The sequence below is a fragment of the Microtus ochrogaster genome, chromosome 7 (genome assembly GCF_000317375.1).
Source record: "Microtus ochrogaster isolate Prairie Vole_2 chromosome 7, MicOch1.0, whole genome shotgun sequence".
In the NCBI taxonomy this organism is placed as follows: domain Eukaryota; kingdom Metazoa; phylum Chordata; class Mammalia; order Rodentia; family Cricetidae; genus Microtus; species Microtus ochrogaster.
The window spans coordinates 22,600,206-22,623,431 of NC_022014.1; the positions used below are offsets into that span (position 1 = coordinate 22,600,206).

The following is a 23,226-nucleotide window of genomic DNA, read 5'->3' on the forward strand; positions in this document are numbered from 1 at the left end:
TCTCTCTCTCTCTCTCTCTCTCTCTCTCTCTCTCTCTCTCTCTCTCTCTGTGTGTGTGTGTGTGTGTGTGTGTGTGTGTGTGTGTGTGTGTGTTTTATGTTCCTGCTACTTGGCTGTGCTCACTTGGCCAGGCAGTCTCCTCCCCTGCCAGGCTTCCTGTTAGGAACTTGGAAACAGAGGGGACTTTTGGACCAAATCAGACAATTGTTCTAGATATTCAGATATCTAGCCTTTGGCATAGCCTGGCAGCTGAGCTTTCCACACCCAAACATACAGCCAAGCTGTACCTGTGAGGTCATAACCCAAATGGGTGGTGTGTGTGTGTGTGTGTGTGTGTGTTTGTGTGTGTGTGTGTGTGTGTGTGTGTGTGTGTGTGTATAGAGAGAGATTTGATAGAAGGAACTGACTTGTGGGTATGGAGGCTAAGAAGTCCTACACTCTGCAGTGGATACTGGAGTTTCAGGAGAGCCAATGTATAGTTTTAGTTCCAGTTCAAAGGCCCAAGAATCAGGTGATCAAAGGTAAAAGACTCTAGGTGAAAAACCAGTAGACTTAAACTCAAGAACTCCCAGTGTTCAGTCTGAGTCCAAAGGCTAGAAAAGACCAGCGCTAGCAGCCATGCGGGTGGAGCCTCTGTCTTTCTGAGACAGGGTCTCTATATTTCCAAGGCTGTCCTGAAATTTACTTTGTAGTCCTTAGCTGGCCTGGTACTCATAATGCTGCCTGGGCCTGGGCCCTGACTCACACATGCTGGCTGAGTGGAGCCCCTCTTTCTTGGCCTTTTTGACTGGATGAGGCAAAGCAGGCTCACCTTGGGGAGAGAGAGCATCTGCTTTGCTCAGTCTGTAGATTGAGATGTTCATCTCATTGTGAACCACCCCACAGACACCCGGGATAATGTTTAGATACCCTAAAATTAACACACAGAGTGAACTATCAGTACCTTGGGTCAGTGACCTAGAGTCTGGAAATAATATAATCTTTGCACAGATGAAATCTGCTTTCTGGCTGTAGGACACTGAACAAGGGTCATAATTCCATGGAGCCTCATGTCCCCAGGTCTGAACAGCACGGGCTCCTCTGAAGGCAAGTGTGAGGAGTGGCTGGGGGTTTGCTCACACGGAGCCTTGTTTGTAGTGACTACATTCGGTTCCAGCACTCAGAAGGTACAGAAGAATTGTGGCATCTAGGCCAGACTGGGCTATATAGTGAGCCCCTGTCTCAAAATAAACCCACAAGACTTTTGTCATTGGTTTTTAGAGGGCTGGAACCAGCAGCAGTGCAAGGACTCTGGTAAATAACCTGTTGGGAAATTGATCTGCCTTTGCAGGCCACCTCCTTTCTGGGTCTGTTCTCCCAAGTGTGATAGCCTCAGCCAAGACATGATCTCCTCACTCCCCAGTATAGATTTGCTGTGAAATTTTCATCTTGGTTTGTGCCCCAGGGGTGACAGGTGAACCCAAACAGGCCTTTCCCAAACCTAGGCTGGGCAGGGTACCCTGGCACAGGGTCAGGGGTTATCAATTGCTGGAGGCTCGATTCAACTGAGAGAGTGTAGTTTCCCTTGGGAGATAGGGTGAGGATACTCCCACTCAGCTGCAACTTCCTGTTTCAGAACCACAGTCTTATAGAAAACCTCATTCCTATAGACCTCAATTCCTGTCGTCTCTCTGGATGGTGCAGCAAAAGGGACCCCAAGACAGAAGACATCTGGGTTTTGTCTGTCTTCTGCTACTTTGAAGATGTGTCACCCAAGAGATGTCACCCTCTCTGAGATCATTTGTCCATCAGTAAATGGAAGATTCGGAGGATTTCCTCCTATGTGACCTGATACAGCTACCACAAGTCTTCCATGAGATGACATTAAGGGCCAGAATACCATGTACTTTGTAATATCTGAGCCAGGCATTGGTGGTGCACACCTTTAATCCCAGCACTCGAGAGGCAGAGGCAGGCAGATCTACAAGAGCTAGTTCCAGGAAAGGCTCGAAAAAAACAACAACAAAAACAAAAAAAACCCACAAAAACCAGTTTGTAATGTCTATGGGTGCAGACCTCAGCTGGCACTAGGATCCAGAGGTGAAAGTGGAGGTGAAGTGAAGAAGTGACTGTCATTGTCTTAGGGTGTCTATTGCTGTGAAGAGACACCGTGGCCATGGTAACTCTAATTGGGACTGGCTTACAGTTTCAGAGGTTCAGTCTGTAATTGCCATGACAGGAAACATGGCAGCTTGCAGGCAGACATAGTACTGAATAGGGCTGAGAGTTCTCTATGTGGACTGGCAGGCAGCGGGAAGAGTGTATGTTGCATGAGCATCTGAGACCTTAAAGCCCCCCCCCCCCCAGTGACACATTTCCTCTTCCAACAAGCCACACCTCCTAATAATGGCACTCCCTATCGGGGCAGTCCATGATGTCTCTGCATGGTATGTGCCCTGCTGTCATTTTACCGTTGGGGAAACTGAAGCTTACGGAGTTGACATAATTTGCCAGAGACTGGTGTATCCCGTGGGACCAGGACACATTTCAATTTGGGGTCTCGTGAAGCTTAAGCCTGGTTGGTGCTGCCAGACCCCTCTCAGTCTCTCCTGGGTGAAGCTCTGACAGCCCCGCTGGCCCCCAGTTCTTGGGGCTTGAGTCTGCCATTGTAGATAAGGAGCACCATTCTTGGTCATGCCTTTGTGCACCCCTTAGATCCCCATGTAAACTCACAGGCTCCTCTGGGTTCCTGATTGGTATTTGGGATTGAATTGTGTAGTTCTGGAACCTGGGGTGGGGGTAGGAAGAGTGGGGAACAGAGCTAGGCAGAATCGCTGTCTGCTCTCCCTTCTATCTCAGGTTGGAGCTGAGAGGGTCATCCCTAAGTGAACAGACATGTGGAGAGATTGCGGCTCCAGGGCCTGCACATTGTTCTGTGTTCTAATCTGGGGGTGGTGGGTGCCCTGGTAGAGACTCAGCAGCCCAGTGCATCTTCTCCCCATCTCTGCTGTAGAGAGCATACTAACCATCCCCTCCTCTGCATTCTGCTGAGCTTTGTTGCCATCACTTCCAGCTGCTAGTAGAGCTTTTCTTACATACATGAAAAAAACCTAGGGCTCAGGTGCTTTGTGCCTTGTCCACACTGGGCAGGAGGCAAATGCAGTACCTTACTTAGGATACTGTCCACTCTCTAGTGAACTCTTCTTACCCTCTCCAGGCCTTGCACCCCCTTTCACACCCCATAGTAGCTTCCTTGGTGTCTTCCCTGATGGGCTGCACCCGACTGGCCTGGCTACCTTTCCCTTGTCTCTCTTCTCCCACTAACCTGCTGGGACCACGGTTCGTGAATGTGTTTCTTACCTGCAAACAAGGCTACTCCCAAAGTCATATTTATTTGGTAAAGGTATGCTAGTTGACAGGTGCCCAGGGTACTGTGGGTAGGAGGGTGGGCCCAGCCAGAACAGTTCTCTGCCCTAGATATCCTGAAATTGGAAGGAAGGCAGGAGGGAGAAAAGAGGCGACTGATGAAAATAATGATTTCAATGGGTGTTAATTGCCCACGAAACAAGCATAGCTGTTACCACTAGTGTCCTCAAGTTGGGTGTGATAGCCCATTTCTCTAGCTAGTACTTAGGAAACTGAAGCAGAAAGATATTTGAGTTTGAGGCCAGCTTGGACTCATTGTGAGTTCTAGGCTAGCCTAGACCAAATAGGGAGACAGGGTCTTTTTTTTTTTTTCAAATGTCCTTATGGATGGCACAGAGGTGAACCGCTGGGGTCAGAAGCTCTGCTTGTCTCTGTGTTCTCCCAGGGGCTCAGAAGGGTCCCGAAGAACCCTGCAGACTGCTCTCTACTGTGCTATTTTCTGTTGTTGTTACTGAGTTTCTCCACCGGTGGGCGCTAGCAAGGCCAGCACTGTTTTCTTCCCTTCCCAGAGAGGATGCCGTGCCAGTGTGGTAGGTGGTCCATGCAGCCCTCACCCGCTGCCTGCATGGCAGGAAGACGTGGAGGAAGGCTACACACACTTAGCAACCATAGTACTTTATGGGCAGCTCCAGTCTTGCTCTGCCTTTAGGGTGGGCCTTACCGAGGGTGCACTGATGCTGTGGAATGTAGTATATAGCAGGGTACCTGTAAGCACAGTCCTCTGCTCCTCCCCAGACAGGAGCCTTTAGTACCCATTTTGCCTCTTCTGAGGCAGTTCTCATTATGAAACCAGGCTGGCCTTGAGTTTGCAGTCATCCTGCCTGGGCCTCTTGTGTGCCGGGATTGCAAGCGTGAGCGACCGTGTTTGTTTAAGTTTTACCCCGTGCCATGTGACATTGGCCAGTTCAGCCAGCATCACTCCCCTCTACTGTAAATGGGGGATAAACAATCCCATTTGGAGGGGTTTCTGCAGGAACCAGGTAACAGTGTGACAAGGTAAACTGCCATGCCATCAGTGGACTGCTCTGGAGATTAGTTGAACTTGAATCCCTGTGGGATGTAAATACTACTTTATCTTGGGCTTCTGCCTCTGGACTGCTGAGATTACAGACCTGTGCCACTGACAGACCTGGTGTTTGAGTAAAGCAAAACATATTACTCCATTAAAATGAAAACTGGATGTCTTTTTCCCCCCACAAAGGGCTTTAGAAAATCATTTATTTGGGATGAGATGTTTGAAATGGTGGAGTGGCATAGTAGAGAATACAGTTGTTTCACTTAGCTCCCTGACGTTCATAGCTGTTCATGTAGCTGTACGCACTGAGAAACTTCTTCACAGTTGTACTAATAATGCATTAAGTAAGGCTGCTTCTTTTCTTTGTGTATGTTGTAGTGAAGGCTGCTTGTTTGTTTTCCTGGCCGCCCAGACTCCTGAAATAATCTTGCAGAAACTATATTATTTAAATCACTGCTTGGCCAATCACTTAAGAGTATTGCTAGTTAGCTCTTACGTCTAGTATTAACCCATTTCCAGTCTTTTTTTTTTAAATATTTATTTATTATTTATTATGTATACAATAGTCTGTCTGTGTATGCCGAAGGCCAGAAGAGGGCACCAGAACTTATTACAGATGGTTGTGAGCCACCATGTGGTTGCTGGGAATTGAACTCAGGACCTTTGGAAGAGCAGGCAATGCTCTTAACCACTGAGCCATCTCTCCAGCCCCCCATTTCCAGTCTTTTATATTTTACCATGAGGCTCGTGGCCTACTGGCAAGGTTTCAGCATGTCTGTCTCTGGCTGCGGCTCCATGGCTTCTCCTCAATTCCGCCTTCCTTCTCACAACATTCAGTTTGGTTTTCCCTGCCTACCTAAGTTCTGTCCTATCAGCGGGCCAAGGCAGTTTCTTTATTCACCAATGGTATCTACAGCATACAGAGGGGAATCCCACATCATCTGTACATGCATGTTCCTTTGTATGTGTGTGCACATACATGTTCCTTTGTATGTGTGTGCACATGCGTGTCGAGTTAAAGCTTGATGTCTTCCTTGACTGTTTTCTGTTTTAGTTTTTGAGACCCAGCATCTCTTTTTCTATCTTTGTCTCTCTGTTTCCCACAGCCATACTCCACCAAGTGCTTTCTGACTTAGCTAGATTGGCAGCTCAGTGAACTCTAGGAATCTTTCACCTCTGCTCACCCAGTTCTTGGATGACAGGCATGTGTCACCACATCCAGCTTTTTACATGGGTGCTAGGAATGAAATTCATACACAGCCAGGACACTGTGGGTGACCATGTTTATTGAGCAGGCTGGAAGCATCTACTCTGGGTCCTCACAGGTTAGTGGCCTGCACACGGCAGCCTTAGATCTGCATCATGGCTTCTTTGGCTGCTTCTCTGCCGCCCAAACCTCAGGGGACTCTGTCATGAGCACAGGAGGCTGTTTAACCTGGGAACTCAGCTTGTTTATTATATACAGAGGAAATAGATGTAGATGGTTTAAAACATTTCCTAGAAATGTGGGGAGCAAATGAAGTCCTAAGTGAATGTGTGTCATTGAAATGAGTAGGGCCAGGTAAAGGACCCCAATGCCAGAGACACATGGGCGTTCTGAAGCCTTCCCCTGTCTAAGCACACATACTGACACTGTATGCACAAACTCTCAGTGGCAGCTCCTTCGTCCCAAGTGACTACAGCCTGAGACTTCTTCCCTGACACTAAATGTTACTTTAGAGGACGGAAAGAGAGCAGAGAGCAGTTACTGTGAGGTAAGATTTGAGTTGGTTGGTGGCATGGGCCTTTAATCCTAGCACTTGAGAGGCAGAGGCAGGTGGATCTCTGTGAGTTCAAGGCCAACCTGATCTACAGAGCTAGTTCTAGGATGGCCAGTACTACACAGAGAAACCCTGTCTCCAACAACAAAACAAACAACAAACATTTGAGTTCAGCTGTTAACTGTCTAGCAAGCCAGTTATGGCAGTACATGCCTGTAATCTTAGCATTTAGGAGGTTGAGGCAGGGGGGTTGTAAGTTCCAAGCTGGGCTGGGCTTCTTATTAAGACCCTGTCTGGGGGTGGTGGTGGGAGGAGATGAGAAGGATAAGAAACAGCCATCTAGGGGCTGGAGAGATGGCTCAGTGGTTAAGAGCACTAGTTGCTCTTCTGGAGGTCCTGAGTTCAATTCCCAGCATCCACATGGTGGCTGACAATCATCTGGAGTTAGGTCTGGCGCCCTCCTCTGGCATGCGGGCATACATGGAGGCAGAATGCTGTGTATACATAATATATTTTTTAATAAATAAATAAATCTTTAAAAAAAAAAGAAGGAATGAAACAGCTATCTAGCATTTGTACAGGTAATGAGCTTCCTGTTCTTGGAAGGATCCCAGAAGAGGCTCCTGTTGGAACAGATTCCTCCCCTGGTAGTTATTTTCTGGGTTGCCTTTTGTGCTAGGATACCACTTCATTGACTGAGTTCTTTTTTTTTTTTTTTTTTAGTTTTTTCGAGACAGGGTTTCTCTGTGGTTTTGGAGCCTGTCCTGGAACTAGCTCTTGTAGGCCAGGCTGGTCTCAAACTCACAGAGATCCGCCTGCCTCTGCCTCCCGAGTGCTGGGATTACAGACGTGCGCCACCACCGCCTGGCCATTGACTGAGTTCTTAAGCTGAGCCCTCTTTTTATCTGATTCTTGGGAGACCCAGGGCTATGTATATCCTAAGCAGGTACTGTGTCACCAAGCCACATCCCAAGTCCCAGAGCCCCCTATACTAAGGCCGTCCAGGCAGCATCTTTAAGAGATGCACAGTATCCACAAGCTCGGTGGTGGTGGTGCACGCCTTTAATCCTGGCCTTGGAAGGCAGAGGCAGGCGGAGCTCTGGGAGTTCAAAACCAGCCTGGTCTACAGAGTGAGTTCCAAGACAGCCAAGGCTACAAAGAAAAACCCTGTCTTGAAAGACAATAACAACAACAACAAAAAGAGCTGTACAATGTCCTCAAAAGAAAGTCTTGTGACCTTGAGTGGGTTCTTAGGGAATGGGTCATGGAAGAGGTAGAGGTAAGGGAGCTGCATAACCATTGAGTGTGGAAAAGGCCTTCGAGGTTTGAGAAACACAGTGGTCTGGTGTGAGTGAGTTACTGGGTCCGCTGGAAGAGGCTGGAGGTGACTCTGGTGGGTCTTCCCTCCACACACATCTGCTGAAGGAAGAAGGGGAGAAGAGCTGGTGCTTGCTAAACACTTAGCGCAGGTCATTTAGCTGCCCTGTGTGCACCAGGCCTTCTGGCAGCCTAGAGATGAAGTAACAATCCCCATTTTATGAAGTCAGACACACTACCTTTGCACAGCAAGGCTATTCCCGTTTTATAGATGAGGAAAACAGGGCATGTTTAAATGCTTTGCCCAGTGTTACAGAGCTGGCAAGAGGCAAAAACTAGAATTCAAATCCAGAATCCAATGGAATGTATTCTCTGTGTGTGTTTCTGTCTCTCTGTGTGTCTTTCTCTCTCTGTCTGTCTCTCTCCCTCTCGTGTGTGTGTGCTGCCACCATGCATGTGGTCAGAGGACAACTTTGGATGTTGGTCTTTGTCTTCTGTCCTGTTCTTTTACTGTTTTCTGCTGTGTATGACAAGCTAGCTGAACTGCAAGCTTCTGGAGACTTCATCTCAGCCTCCCATCTCCCTGTAGAAACATGCTGGGATTACAGATAGCTGCATTAGTGCTGTGGACTATTAGGCAGGCTCTGGGGATCCATACTCAGATGATCAGGATCATGTTCCATGCACTGAATTCTCTGAGCCATCTCCTGAATCCTGAGTGCTTTTGTTACATTTTATAAAGCAATTTATTTGGCATTTGTGTGTGTGTGTGTGTGTGTGTGTGTGTGTGTGTGTGTGCGCGCGCACATGCACATGCTTTCATGAAATTATGTGCTTCACAAGTGTGTAGGAGCCCATAGAGGCCAAAAGTGGGTCTTGGATCCCCTAGGACTGGGGTTATAGTCAGTTGTGAGCTACCATGTGGGTGCTGGAACTGAGTCCAGATCCTCTAGAAGAGCAGTTAGCACTCTTAACCATTGAGCCTTCTCTCCAGTCCCTGATTTTGTTAGTTTTACCATATAAACAGCATTGACTTATACCCAATAGCTTTATGCTATTAAATTCTATGTGAGTTTTGTTTTGAGACAGTGTCACACTGTAGCCCAGGCTAGCCTTGAACCTATGGCAGTTCTTCTGTCTCTTTCTCCCTAGAACTTGACAGCCATGAGCCACCATGCCAGATTCATGTCTGCTATGATGGAAAGAGGGAGGAGCAAGGGTATGGAGGGTGAGAGTCTGGTTCTTGACTCCACCTGCCTTGGCACTACTCCAGGGGCCTGCCAGGCTCCCCAGCCTCGTAGTGGGGCTTGAGCTTCTGCCGGAAGAGTTGGGTGAACATCTTCACACCAAGGAAACTGTGTTTGGCAAATCCTGGAGATGGGAATGTGCCTGGCCCTTGTCACCAGTGTGATGGATTGAGTCAGCTGCCCTTATTTGGTCTGACTTAGTGGCTTCCTGTTGAGCACAGAGTGAGCAGTGTTTGAGAATGAGTGACGTGTTGTCAGATGAGGGGTACACCAGAGAATGGTCATGTGACTTGCCTGGAATCCTTCCCCACCTCCCCTGCGGCTATAATGGTGAAATCCAGAGCCTCTCACCCTGTCAGACTCGATCACTTGATTCTTTGCTGGCCTCTGAAGCTTCACTACCAACCTCCAACTTGGAATATAACTCCACAAGACTTCCCTGACTGTCTCCCAGTCTCCATCAGTGTGGTCTGCTCATTCCTTCATTGTTACTTTACTTTATTGTGTTCTGGGGCTTGAAGGCAAGGACTTAATGTGAAAGAAGCATTCTACTACCAAGCTACGTCCCTTGCCCTTGTTTCTTTGAGACAGAGTCTCCCTATGTAGCCCAGTTTGGTTTTGAACTTGTAACCCTCGTCTTAGCCTCCAAGTGCTAGAATTTCAAGCACGTATCGCCATGCCCAGCTAGGGCTGGGTTCTCGTGTCACCACCTCCAGGGAGTCTCCCATGGCTTCTCACTTATTACATCAGTTGCACCTGCTTGTGCCCTCATTCTAAATTCCCGCCATAGCACTGTGCGTATGTGTGGGAGGGGGAACAGTTATACAGCCTTGAGAATGCCAAGTACTCGCTCTGTGACTGAGCTACACCCCAGCCCCCACGTTTCTTTTTATAACTTTATTTTCTGTGATTACATACTCAAAATTCTCACTGATCAGAAATACATTATCTAGTATGTAAAAGCTCACATCCTACAGAGAGCTACTGGGTTTATTTATTTCTCATTTTTTCCATATGTAGACTATGTATTAAAATGAGATCATACTATTGGTAGGTATCTTGTTATTTTACTTTTGTGCCTGTGTGGTATTTCATTCTATGGCTATACCAAAATCCATTTAACCAGCTCCCCTTTCCCTCTCTCTGCTTTTCTTTTTTAAAGGTGAGGTACGGAAGAGGGACAGTCCTTGGGATTGAACCTGGGTCTTGCACAGTTGGGCAAATACTCTGCCACTGAGTTACAGTTCTAGTCCTAATCAAGCCACTGTTTTGTGTTGTTTGAGATTGGTGTGGGGGGGGGTGTGCACGTGTGCGTGTAGACCACTGTATGTTCAGACAGGCCTAGGACTCGAACTCTTCCTGCCTTTGCCTGAGAGCCATCACAGCAGATTCGGCTCCACTCTCAGGCATTTGGACTTGTGGCAGCCTTTGCTGCTTTTTCACGTCAGCCAACATTTTATACACACACCTTTGTGCCCTTCCAGCAGGGCTTTTTTCAGGCAATTCCCTAGAGTGGGATTGCTGAGTCAGAGGGTGTGAACATTTAAAATCACAATAGCCATTTCCATGTTACCCTTTCTGGAGTTGTACCACAACAGCATAACTAAAATGTGCCCCTCCCCAGTCCTGCCTTTCCTTTGGGCACAGCCTTAGGAGTCAATCACTTGGTCACAAAGGGCACGGCTCTCTGTTTGCAACTACATTCTGAATGTGAGCACAATGCCTGGTATACAGTAGGCAGTTAATAAGTGCTGGATAATTGAGTTGGTAAGGGAGTGCAGGTGGAGATGTAAGTGTAAGGAAAGCCCTCCGTGTGTGTGTCTGTCTGTCTGTGTGTGTCTCTGTGTGTGTGAGAGACAGAGATGGAGACAGAGAGACAGAGACAACCCACTGTGTACTTAACCTCCTGCTTATTTTCTCTTCCGTCCCTAACTTCTTCTGAAGCTCCTTAAGAAACCATCCCTAGCGCTGGAGTGTGATGTAGCTTAAACAAGGCTCTGAGTTCCAGCTTCAGCACCAGAAAGGAAAGAAAGGAAGAAACTCTTTAATGTGGGCTTTCCTCCCTTTGCCTGGAAAGACGTCCCTGTTTCCAGGTGCTATTCAGAAGCCCACCAGGTTCCCTTCTCAAAGCCTGCAGTCTTCAGCTCCCCACACATGGCCTTCTCCTTCCTCTCACCCCCTTACAGACTTAATTAGCAGACACTCTCCAGTGAAGTTTTTCCTCAGTATGGATGCCTTTGTTCACTCCATCCTGTTTTTCATACGTCCCTCACCTCAGTTCTTTGAGAGTATACCAGTGGTAGGGGTTTGGTCACACATGCCAGGCCAATGTGCAGGGTACCAATGCACATGGACCAGTGAGCAGACAAGAGAATGAAGAGTCTCAGTGCAATGTTATTAGGGCTGTATAGGTATAAGGTGTTGCAAAGCCTAGCTGGGTTGTGGTTTGGAAGAGGGAAAAATGGAAGAACCAAAGAATTTAGTAAAAGGGATGTGTGGGGCCACAGGCACAAGGAACCATAAGATGACAGCCCACTGATGGAAGTGGCAAGTCCAGAAGAGGAAGCTGGGATGGGGAAGAGGAGAGACTTACTGGTCTGGATTTGAGGAGCTGAGGGGTTGCTGTTCTGACTTCTAGGTGAGGAGATACAGCTGCCTATGCAGGTCTCAGGCCTAGAGGGGCAGAGGGTGACATTGGTAGAATAGTGAGATGGGATCAGTTCTCCCAAGGCTGTGAGCACAGGGCTGTGGGATAGGACCTTGAGCCATGACGTCATATGTACAGAAGGCAGGAGGAAAGATTGGCCTAAACCCACTATGTGGCCCCAGAAGCCCGAGGACTTAGAGAAAATCAGAGGGTAGGGGTCATATTGGCTTTTCTCTAGAGAGAAGAGTCTGGAACCAGGCTTAGCAGTCAAAGTAGGAAGGAAACATAGGTCTGGGGCCTTCTTGAACATTTGAGAGGGAAAGGGAGGGAACACCCTGGGGATTTGTGAGTCACTTCCCCTCCAGAGGGAGGACTGAGGGCCTGCGAATGGAGCCTCTGTGTCCACTGAAGGGGACATTTTTTGTTACTCACTGGAATTTCCAACAAGTTGGAGTGGGTGGGGTAGTTTAAGCCTTGGATGTTTGGGGACAGCAGCTTCTGTGAGGCTCAAGGGTTTAGGGAAGAAGTGGGTGCTGAGTCTACTGTGAGTAGGGCTATGGAGAAGTTAAGGTACTCTAAAATTAGGCTGCTTCAAGGTAGCTCAGGTTCTCTTGGATTGGATATCGTCCTGTACTGCCCGCTGCTCTGACCAGTTTGGGCACTGCACGCTGTGCATGTAGAACCCCCAGGATAGAAGGCAGAAGAACCTGTAACTCCGGGCCCTGAGCTGGCACTTTTGTGCCCTAGGGAATGCCCAGCCTGGCTGTTCCCAAACCAAATGAGGGATTGTGGCTTGAGAGGGCCCTTCAGATATCTGGCTATTTATAACCCAGTCAGAGCAAAACTGGACCAAGAGAGAAAGCAGTGGATGATGGGTAGGAGATGCCTTTGCAAGGCACTGGTGGGACAGACCTGGACTGGCCCGGGCCCCAGAGAGCTCATCATACCTTTCTCAGACTGTTTCAGCTTTGGTGGCAGGATGGAGCCTGTATCTGGTGAGGACACATTTTCTATTATTGACAGAATGACAAGAGCCTCCTCCGGATTTCAGAGTTCCAGAAATTTTTTTTAAAGAGTAGGATAAGAAACTATACTTATTCCCTTTCATTTCCCCTCCCTCCTCAGCCAAGGTGCCCAGTGGAGTTGAGAGGAGTTGGCATGGTTGGTCCCAACAGGGACGGTTTGCCTTCCTTTGGAAATGGCCTCAACAGTTTGACTCTGCCCTGTGGCCATATGGTTGACACTGATGAGTGAATATGTTGTGTATGAAAGGCTGGTCATAAACGGCACATGAGATTTTGATGGACAGTTCAGAAACCGTACCACCTGGTTGGTGGTACCTGTCACACAGGTTTACAAAGATAAAGTATTGGTAGATTGGTATATGAAGCCGAATTTTATTCCAAGCTGCCAAATCTTCTAAGAGGAGATGGGACAGAGAGACCCTTAGGGGAAACTCCTCCCACATAATCACAGCTGGCAACCAATTGCAAGAATGAAGACAGTGTGGCCATCCTTAAGCCTAGCTCAGAGCAAAGATGTGGTTTAGTGTGCTGTGCTTTTGCTTTTTTTGTTTTGTTTTGTTTTGTTTTTTGTTTTTTTGGTTTTTCGAGACAGGGTTTCTCTGTGGCTTTGGAGCCTGTCCTGGAACTAGCTCTGTAGACCAGGCTGGTCTGGTCTTGAACTCCTGCCTGCTTCTGCCTCCCGAGTGCTGGGATTAAAGGCGTGTGCCACCATCGCCCGGCTTTTTTTTGTTTGTTTGTTTTTTTGTTTTTTAATGTAGGTCTGGAGGATGGCTCAGCAGTTAAAGGCTAGGCTCACAACCAAAAATATAAGAAATGTAGATTACTTGCTTTCATTTTAAAGTTAGGAGATTTTATTTAACCATTCATATTTTCCCTTGTGTGTGGTGACACAGGATGAAGCAGAGCCAGGCAGGTCTCTGAGTTTCAGGCCAGTCTGACCTACATAGCAGGTTCCAGGATGGCCAGAGCCACACTGAGAGATTCTCTCTCAAAAACAACTGTAGGGGGCTGGAGAGATGGCTCAGAGGTAAGAGCATTGCCTGTTCTTCCAAAGGTCCTGAGTTCAATTCCCAGCAACCACATGGTGGTTCACAACCATCTGTAATGAGGTCTGGTGCCCTCTTCTGGCCTGCAGGCATACACACAGTCAGAATATTGTATACATAATAAATAAATAAATATTTTTAAAAAAACAACTGTAGGGAGCTGGAGAGATGGCTCAGTGGTTACAGGTACGTGCTAATCTTACAGAAGACCTGGGTTTGGTTCCTAGCACCTACATGGCGGCTCACACCCATCTGTAACTACTGTTCAGGGGATTTGAACTGAATCTGGTGCCTTTTGACCACTGCTAGCATGAGACACACAATTGGCACCCATATCCACTTCCCTACACCCCCCATGCACACACACAGTGGGGGGTAAGGAGAGGGAGAGAGGCAGGCAGGCAGCAAAACAATCATACTTGTACAGTAAAAAGAAAAACAACAAAAAGAACAAACAAGTCTAGCTTGGCTACGTACAGAGATCCTGCCTCAAAACAAAACTAAAACCATAAAGACTACAGGTTTTGCAAACTTGAGCTTGTGTTGCTTTTGGGGAACACTAATTGGCTGGAGCTGCCATGGTTTCTTCAGCTCCTTTAGGCCCTCTGCTGCTAGGTGCTTGCCCTACCTGAACTTTGAATGAGTGCTAAAGATGTGCCCACGGTTAGCTGCCTTGGATGTTGAGTTGTGAAAGAGTTGCTGCTGCTAGCCCTAGACTCCTCCCCCACTGGGGGTGTGTCCCTTAGGGTCAGGGTGAGCCTGGGATGTGAGCCTCACCCTCTACATGAATTTGGACTGTGGAAGACTCTGAGGGAAGCAGTCTGGGAGCAGGGAGAGTGGGTAATGCACCTGTCCTAGATTGTGTATCCTGGCCTTGTAGGGCTGGCCCTCCCCTTGTGAGGCGCAGAAATACTCCAAGAAAGTGGAAAGTGGCGTTGCCAGTAGCACCTGACCTTAATGTGGCTCCCGGGTGGTCCCCGGTGCCCAGTGACGTGTGCTTAGGACCCTGTCTGGCACTATGCTCGGGTTGGACATAAAGCAGGCCAGTGCCTTCCTGTACAAGTACAAAGCCTCGTTTACTCTACCGTGGTGCAATGGCAACTGCGGTTTCTCACCGGCAGTGGGCCTCCCCTCTGCGAAGGTGCTGGATCCTGAGGCCGGGGTGCGAAGGGGGCTCTGGCTTGTGACATCCCATGGGAACCTAGACTGAGTGGATGAAGGGTGACTTCTGGGGGAAGCCTCTGCTGCTCCCCCTTGCCCAAGGGCTCCAGCGAGAAGTTGTAAATAAAGCTTGTCTCTGGGAAGCAGACCTCCCCCTGCGCCCGCCCGGCCTGTCTGCGGCCTCCTCCCTCCCTCCTCCTCCGCTCCAGAAGCCTCCGCCAGCCTCTCGCCCGCCCGGTGACCACAGAAGGAACGAGCAGCTCCACCTCGCAAGTCAAGACGTGCGTTTCCTGTGCTTTTGGAGCAATCGGGCCTCCGGGTCCAGAAAGGGCGGGCTCTGTGTGGCCAGCAGCGCAGCGGCAGGGCGCCTGGACGAACCCGGCAGCGGGCCTGGGGCGAGCAGAGCGGCGACCGAGGAAGGAACGAACCTCGGAGGGTGCTGGCTATCGACCCTGCCCTGCATTCGTCTACGAGCCGCTTCCCGGAGGCCCCGCTTCCCCTTTCGCAGGGTGGGGACGCGCGGGAGGCGGGCCCGGCGCGCAGGACGGCTGGAAAGCGGCAGCAGGAAAAGGTTCATAATGGAGCCTTTCATCGCGAGCCGGTGGCCAGGTGCCAGGACCGACTCCGCGGAGGCCAACATGCTGGTGTAGGCCTGCCCTGAGCTCTTCCCCGCCCGCCCGCCCGCCCGTCCCCTGCCTGCCTCCCTCCCTGCTGGGGCGCGCGCGGCTGCTGCTGCTGCCGCCGCCGCTGCCACCGCTGCGTGGACCCTGCTTCCTGTTTGCCCTCTGCAGCTCTGGCTGCCATGGAAGAGGAAGAGGAGGCAATAGGCTTTTTGGACAAGGTTCTGGAGGATGAAGATGTGTTTCTCCTGGAGGAGTGTGAACTGGGAACCCCGACCAGCCCTGGCTCAGGGTCCCCCTTCTTGGTGGCTGTGAAGGTGGGAATGTGACACGCCCTGGATGCTTGTGGGGAGGGGGCAGGGCTGGCAGCTCTTGACTGATGCTGAAACCGTGTTTGGAGAGAAATGGCTGATGTGTGCACAAGCCTCATGGCTGAGTGGAAGAGCCCAACTCAGCATGAGATGGGCTGGCACGTTCCTGCCAGAGGATTGAGGGCTATGCTCTTTGAGCAGCTGTTCTTGAGGGAGAGGTGGAGTGCCTGCTTGCCCTGCACCAGCTGTCCTCAGGGGCAGTGACTGCTGGCTTTCCCCTCAGTCAGCTGTGTTAGGGGATCTTTTTGGCTGTGACATGAGTCACCTGGTGGCCTGTCACTGATGTGAGTCTATTGCCCCCAGAGGAGCTGACTGACTTGAAACTGGTGGGCAATAATTCATTGTTTCCATGGCAACCAGAGGATAAGGGTATTTGTAAAGTGTGGCCATGGGAGCTACCCCTTTTCCAAGGAGGAAACTGGCGACTTGGTGCGTCTTGACTAATGCAAGTGGTCATTTAGGAAGATCAAGAGTCTGAGGTCACTTGGGCTTTCTTGAAGGAAAATAATTGAATCAGCTGGAGAAGGGGCGGGAACAACTGTCAGGCAGGTAAGCAGTTTCCCCAAGGTGGGCAGAGGCAGGACCAGCCCACTTCCTCTAGGGTTGTAACCCTGCAGCAGAGCTCCTAGAGAGGTACATCAGGAGGGAAGGGGCTGTGCCAATAGTTTTGCCTTCTTCCTTGTCTGTCCTTTCCCCAGGGGTACAGCTTCCCCTGGGAATCTGGAGAAATACATTGGTTTCTCACCCTCACCTACCTCTAAGAACTTTAGCCACAGCCGGTCGTTTCTCTCTTCTGTGTCTGGAGGGAGGGCCTGTGAGGACTGTAGCAGGGAGTATGCACACTGCAAAGCCAGCTACCTAACCACATGGGCCCCGGAGGGTGTGGTGTTCAATGCATTACCAGGACTAGGTGTCTGAGACGCCCTGAGTCTTCCCTTACCATAGGATGATCACCGCCTCACCCTGCCCACACTCTGGTGTGGCTCCAAGAAGGAACTAATGGAGACTAAGAATAGACTGTAGACCCAGGTTAGGTAGGTGGCAGGTAGGCGGGGTTGGGGTGGAGCAGTGGTGCAGGCTTAGGTGGGAGCTGCAATGGGATCCTGGCACCTCATCTCTGTTTGGTAATCTGGCGCGAGTTTAGAGCACCGGATTAAGTCGTGTCCCTCGTTGGACCCACAAAACCCCTGTACTTAGGTTTTCCAGTCTTCCCACCAGTCTCTCTATGAGCCAAGAAGCATGCCGGGAGTTCCAGTCAATAAGGTTCCCGATGAACCTCCTGGGCCCTCCCAGCACAGGTCTCAATACCACTCATGCTGCCTCCTAGGCGCTTCCTTTCTCTGGGTCGTCACTGCTGACCACTGCGTGGTACTGGCTGTATGACTGGGACCAGTGAGAATTGTTGGAATGACTGAGGTTTGTTGGGACACACAAAAGCTATGCCAGGTTCCTGACCTTGATAGGTGGCACATGGTTGCCACAGGGGTCCTGGACACACAGAATGCCTGAAAGCATCCTTCCTTCCAGGTCCCATAATGCCTGGATAGAGCCCTTCCTTCCCTCCCACTTCTCTTCCCTGCTTCCGTGTTTCTGGAGGTGGCTTCAGCCTGGGAGCTTCTTGCTCATCTGTAATACCTCTCTCACACCTGCTTCCTCCATCAGGCTTGGCCGTAGCCCAGGGCTGCAGAGAAGTGGAAAGCAAGCCCATCATTTCATTCAACACGTGCTGTCAGGTTGTGTTCTAGCCTAAGCCCTTGTCCTGGCACCGTGGAGGAGACAAGGCATGGTCCTTCCTCCCAGAGGCGAGGATCACGTTCACAGGGGATAGATAGGAAAGTGAAGTAAGAAAGCACTCAAGCCGTGAGAAGTGTTCTGATCAGAGAATACCAGCATCCAACTGTGGTGGTGACTGCCTGTAATACTAGCCTTCAGGAGGTTGAGGCAGGAGAAACACCAGGAGTTCAAGGCCAGCCTGAACTACTTAGTGAGTTCCAAGTCAGTATGGGTTATGAGTAGTTTCAGAACCATAAGCCGAATCAAGAAGACTCCCAGATTCAGAGGAGGAGAGAGACCACTTCTGATTGAGTCAGGGCTGGACCAAGTACATGTTTGCACGTGTGCAGGGACCAAAGAGCCTTTCTAGGTGATGCTCCAGCGTCCTGGCTGCAGATGGTCTTGGCTCGCTCCTCCGCTCCTCCGTGGCAGCTGGTAGGAATCCAAGGCAATTTGCTCTTTGCTATTACTTTACTTCAGGAGTACTTACCTTAAACAGTAGTTGTGCTACTGTGCATTTGCCCAAATGCCAGCCCTATAAATCAATCCTGCTTTCGCTGTAATTTCCGAGGTGCTTCATCTTCCTAAGGGACAGATGCAAACCTGACTGGTCGTTTTCTCCAGAGCCGTAGCTGGAGCTTGCTACATCTCACACACAACCCAGCTTCCTTTTAGGAGTTAACGATCTGTAAACTCATAATGCAGATACTGATAGCAACATCACATCCCATCTGTAAAACGGTGCATACTTTTCCAAAAAGATTTTCACACAGTTCTATTTAAAGGTAGATAGGGCTGACGGGTGGGGCCTGGTAGAAGCTGCTATTTCAAGGAACTCATTTGTCAGGAATAAAAAGCCCTTTTGTATTCCATATTAACTCTTCAGGTATTATTCTGTGCTTAAAGAGAATGGGTTGTCTGAAATGCCTGTATTCCTGTTTGAATTACCATTCAGGTCTTTTCTTAGGCTCCAGCACCTTTGCTGCAGGGAGGCCCATCACCCTATTGGTGTTTCCTGAAGTATGGGCCTCATAGGTGGTGACTTGAGGGACAGTTTTAGGTGACACCTTGATATATGTTGTAAAGTTAAGTATATGTTTTTAATGTAGATGAGGAAAAATCGAACTAATACATCATTCCTATGATTTGGTATAAGGCTTAGGATAAGATTGCATTTAAGAAAAATTAGTACTTAGCAGGGCATGGTAGATCATGCCTTTTATACCAACACTTGGGAGGCGGAGGCAGGAGGATCTCTGAGTTCAAGGCCAGTCTGGCCCACGTGGTGAGAACTTGCTCCTCAAAAAAGAAAGAGAAAGCAAGCAAATCAACACTGCTGCATTTAGTGCAGTAATCCCAGTGCTTGGAGGCTGAGGCAGAGGAGTACAAATCTGAAGTCATGTAGAAGGACTCTGTCTCAAAAAAAAAATTGATTGTAAAGAATGATATTAAGAGCCGGGCGATGGTGGTGCACTCCTTTAATCGGGAGGCAGAGGCAGGCAGATCTCTGTGAGTTCGAGACCAGCCTGGTCTACAGAGTTAGTTCCAAGACAGGCTCCAAAGCCACAGAGAAACCCTGCCTTGAAAAACCAAAAAAAAAAAAAAAAAGAATGATATTAAGTAGCTAACATGCCAGTGTGGCAAGGCTGTAATGATGGGACATGAGCAACTAAGGTTCTTAAACATGTATGGAGTATGTGAATCTGCTCCAAATTTTAGGTAGCATTAAAGTGGAAGATGAAAATCTACCACCAAGAGAAGGGGCATTTGGGGAGACGAGAGACTCTTGTGTACTGTACTCTCTTAGGTATGACAGGCCAGCTGTGCTGAGTGCCCCTTGCAGACTGGTGTGGCCCTTGGGCTAACTGGTGCTGTCTGTGAAGTCTGAGACCCTCGCTGCTTAGCTTGTGGCTTTACAGCACAGCTAGAACTGGCCCCGCCTGCTCAGCCCTCATTGTTGCCTTGGAAAAGATAAAGGGCATGGAAAGATTGTTTCTTGACTTGGCCTAGAACCAAACCTTAGGAGGCTTTATTTAGCCCCTGAACGCTGCGGCAGGCAGCCCAGGCCAGAGCTGGCCACAGCTTATCCATAGATGCTACCGTAGTGACCTGGGGGCCTCGAGATGACGAGCTTTTAGCCTAGCAGACTGTAAATTGCTGGGGATAAAGGGGTTTACTAGGGCTGCAGTTTGTAAGCCCTGGTTGGAGAGAAAGAGGTGTCATCCTCCTGTGTTGGGGAAAGGCTAGCTAGCTGTGTGTCAGAGCCCAGGGGCTTTGGTGCACATGGGCCTCTCTGGAAAGCATGCCGAGAACAACCATCTTTGCATTTGTGTTACCAGTGTCCAGCATGTAGTAGCGAAGGAGGAAGTGAATGCTGAGCCCTGGTATTTTAGAGACAAGCAAATCCCCAATAAGGACTAAAGAAACAGTTGTCAATACAGCTATTTGTTTGTTTGTTTGAAGTTTATTGATTACATCGCAAGAGGGCAGAAGCCGGGCAGTAACTCAAGAACCATGTGTATCTATATCCAGAATGTCCCAACACAGAAACACATATGATCTCCAGAAATCCGTCCCTTGTCCAAAGATGGAAATCTCTTCAGTGCTAGCTGTTAGTAAAATTTACAGAGCTTAACTTCACATCACTAAATTCTCAGGTGCCTACACCCCATCCTAGCTTGAATTTTAGGAGTGTAGCCCAGCGAGGGGATTCTTGGGGGTGACTGATTATTACCTTTTAAGAGTGAGTCTTCCAGTCTTAAAAACCAGTCTTAGGGATAGGATTATGAGGTGAGGGTCTTGTTAAGATGGACTGTTAGGAGGCAGAGGGTCTTGCTCCAGGGCAAAAGAAGGCTTCCTTGGAGCAGGGTCCAGTTCTCCATAATCTAAGGAGCACTGAGGAGCTCACCTCTCTACAAGATGTTTGCCATATGCTCAGATAAATCCTTGGATGCCAGGGTACAAGTGAGGAATGTAGGGGAGCAGTGGTTTCCAGCACGGAGGGCAAGTGCAGGTCAGGTTTGGGAAGCAGCTGGTGGGGGTGGAAGGGGACAGGGGGAGGCACTGTGCATCTGACTTGAGGGCTAGGGCCCAATTGCAAACTCCAATCGATACTCCAGTGTGTGCTGGAGGCCAGGCTGTCTCCAAGCAGCCATTTGCACCCCCTGTGCCTCAGGGCCCTAATGGTTACACCTACCAGACTGTGAGATGCCAGTGAGGAGCACTTAGCACAGGTCCTGGTAGTTGTGAAACCGTCAATAAATAACTGCCCTTCCTTAGCGTGGAGTTTGCCCTGGGTTCCTACTGCTGCCGAAACAAATCAGCACAAACTCACAGCTAGAAACATCCCTGATTTAGTGTCTTGCTTAGCTTCTGGAAGCTTTCAAAGACTAAATCCATTTCACCTTTCCCCTACATTCCCCGGCTACAGGTCCCATTCTCTAGCCAGCAATTTAGCGCCCACCACCTCGTCGTCACATTGTGTGCTCTCTTACTTCCCTCTATCTATAAGAACCCTCTGACTCCTAAGGGTCCACTTAGGAATCTTCGTATATTTAATCATATTCACCGAGTCCCTTAGTAACACGGTCATGGGTTTGAGGGAGCCACATGTGGGCACCTGTGGAGTCATTGTTCTCTTTGTTTTAGGGTGAGATAACAATTTGGAGAGTTGGAGGCCTGGCAGCCTTCAGACATTTGAACCAATCAGGAAATGGTATGAAGAATACCCCTTCAGAAAGCCATCAGGGACACTGGGGTGGGTTTTCTTTGTGGCCTGAGAGGTTTCTGGTGGCTTGATAAACTTTTCTAGCTTACATTAAGGGTGCGCATTTGATGCCAGAAGGGAGCTATTTGAGACAAAAGGTATATAAGGACAAGCTTGGAAAAGGTGTAGGGAGGGAGGAAATCATCCCAAGGGTGAAAGATGCGGAGGACGTGGGGTGGGTCCCAGCTCTGCCTCTTTATAGTCTCGATTGTTTCTGTTGTATAATGAGGAAATTTAGAACCCATTTCAGTGTGGGTGCCTGAGGGCCAAAAGGCAAGTATGGAGAGGGGTTAGAGCCTCTTTTGTAAAGGTGAGGTGTGATGTGGGATGGAGGCTTGGGGAAGAAGAGTGTAATGCAGTTGTTGCAAAGGCCTGAGGGAGATTACCCACTAGCCAGGCAGGTACCATCAAGGCTGTGTAGGTTTTAGGTGCTGAGGTTGGGGGAGGAAGTGAGACTTCAGCTGTGCTGTGAAGAAGAGGTGTCACTTAGCCAAGAGAAGAATGCATCAGGCACCATCAACAGGGAAAACCCAGCTTCAGGGACTGAGCATGCCTAGCTTTGGACCTGGAAGAGATTGGGAGTTGGGGAAGACCCTGAGGCCACAGCTATACACAGGAGCCCAAATCGTTGTTTATGACCTCTTTATTTATCTTTGTTTCTTTCTATGTCTTTCTCTCCTACTAGATTATAAACCAGGCAACAGCAGACACAGGGCTTTGCTTGTTTCCTGTGTAGCCATTGAGATTGCCATGCGTTCGTTCAGTAACTGGTTTGTTTGTTTGTTTTTTGTTTTTTTTTTTCCGAGACAGGGTTTCTCTGTGCTACTTTGGAGCTTGTCCTGGAACTAGCTCTTGTAGATCAGGCTGGCCTTGAACTCACAGAGATCCACCTGCCTCTGCCTCCCAAGTGCTGGGATTAAAGGCGTTTGTTGAATGGACAGATTTAAGTGAACCTATCTCTTCTAATTAAATTTTGTAGTATTTATATTAAGTCTTTGAAAAGAAAGTGTTCTTGGGAGATTGATCTTACTGCAGTTGGCTGGAGAGAGAGAGAGAATTCAGAGATCAGTTATAAAAACTTAGGTGGGAGGAACCAGTCCTGGAGATAGCCAAGAAGACTTCCAAACATGGCAGAGGGGAGGGAGAAAGACTGGCGAGCAGCCAGGAATAAACTTGAGGGTTCTACATGATGAAATTAGACGGTTTTCACTGAAGGTAAATTTTTAACACTCTCTTTGTACCAACCACTGTGCTGATTGGTGGCATCTGGCTTAACAAGGCATGATTGACACCACAGGGAAGAGGAATTCAAGAGGTAGGGAAATCTAGCACCGGTCTGCGCCTTACATCCTAAGGAATGGCTGAGGTGAGCATGGGCGGGCCAGCTGACACCTGTGAAGGTGCTAAGTCCCTAGGACTGAAGACACCAGCGCAGGTGCCCTAAGGCCAAGGTTCTCATACTCATTTCCGTCCCATTCTCTCTAGCCCATTCTCTCAGTTTATAGATCACTTCCTGGGGGGTGGGGGAGTGGGGGTGGGGGTGTCTGTCCATAACCGAACTCAATCTTCGTCATGAAAGAATGTCTTTATCCCCTCTTCTTCCCTCTCCAGAGCAGATGTAAAGCAGGTCCTTGGTGACCCTAGTTACCGCTGGGAAGTTGGCTAGGTAGAGAATGCTGAGAGCGGCAGAGCAGCTGAGAAAGCAAGGCTGGGAGACAAACAGCGCAAGACGGTAGCAGGAATATGCTTTTTCTTTGACATTTCAGTGTTTTCAAAAATTTCTATAATATAGTATCTGGCACCACACGGAGACTGATGCCATCAACCTCAGCCCTTGAGATGTTGAGGCAGGAGTATTGCCGTGGCTTCCAGACCACAGTGGACTACTGAATGGCATTCTGTGTGAAAACAGACAGCAATAATAATGCTAACCATATGACTTTTTACCACCTTTGCACATGTTGGTTAAAAGAAGAGAAAAAAAAGGCAGAGAGAGGGGCTGGAGAGATGGCTTGGTGATTGAGAGCACTGGTTGTTCTTCCAGAGGACCCCGGTTCAATTCCCGGCACCCAC

At 49.0% G+C, this 23,226-nt stretch overlaps 1 protein-coding gene across 4 annotated transcripts in view; it reads left to right on the forward strand.

Annotated features, from left to right (window-relative positions):
* Positions 1 to 23,226, forward strand: part of Abr (ABR, RhoGEF and GTPase activating protein) — a 210,493-nt gene that overhangs the window by 117,385 nt on the left and 69,882 nt on the right. Inside the window, exon 1 of one of the 4 annotated variants that reach the window (XM_013347241.2) lies at positions 15,384 to 15,560. The exons of the other annotated variants lie outside the window; for them this stretch is intronic. Within the exon in view, the coding sequence (XP_013202695.1) occupies positions 15,426 to 15,560 (135 nt within the window). The 5' untranslated portion in view covers positions 15,384 to 15,425. Of the gene's footprint in view, positions 1 to 15,383; positions 15,561 to 23,226 lie in introns of those variants that run through there. 4 annotated transcript variants of the gene reach the window in all.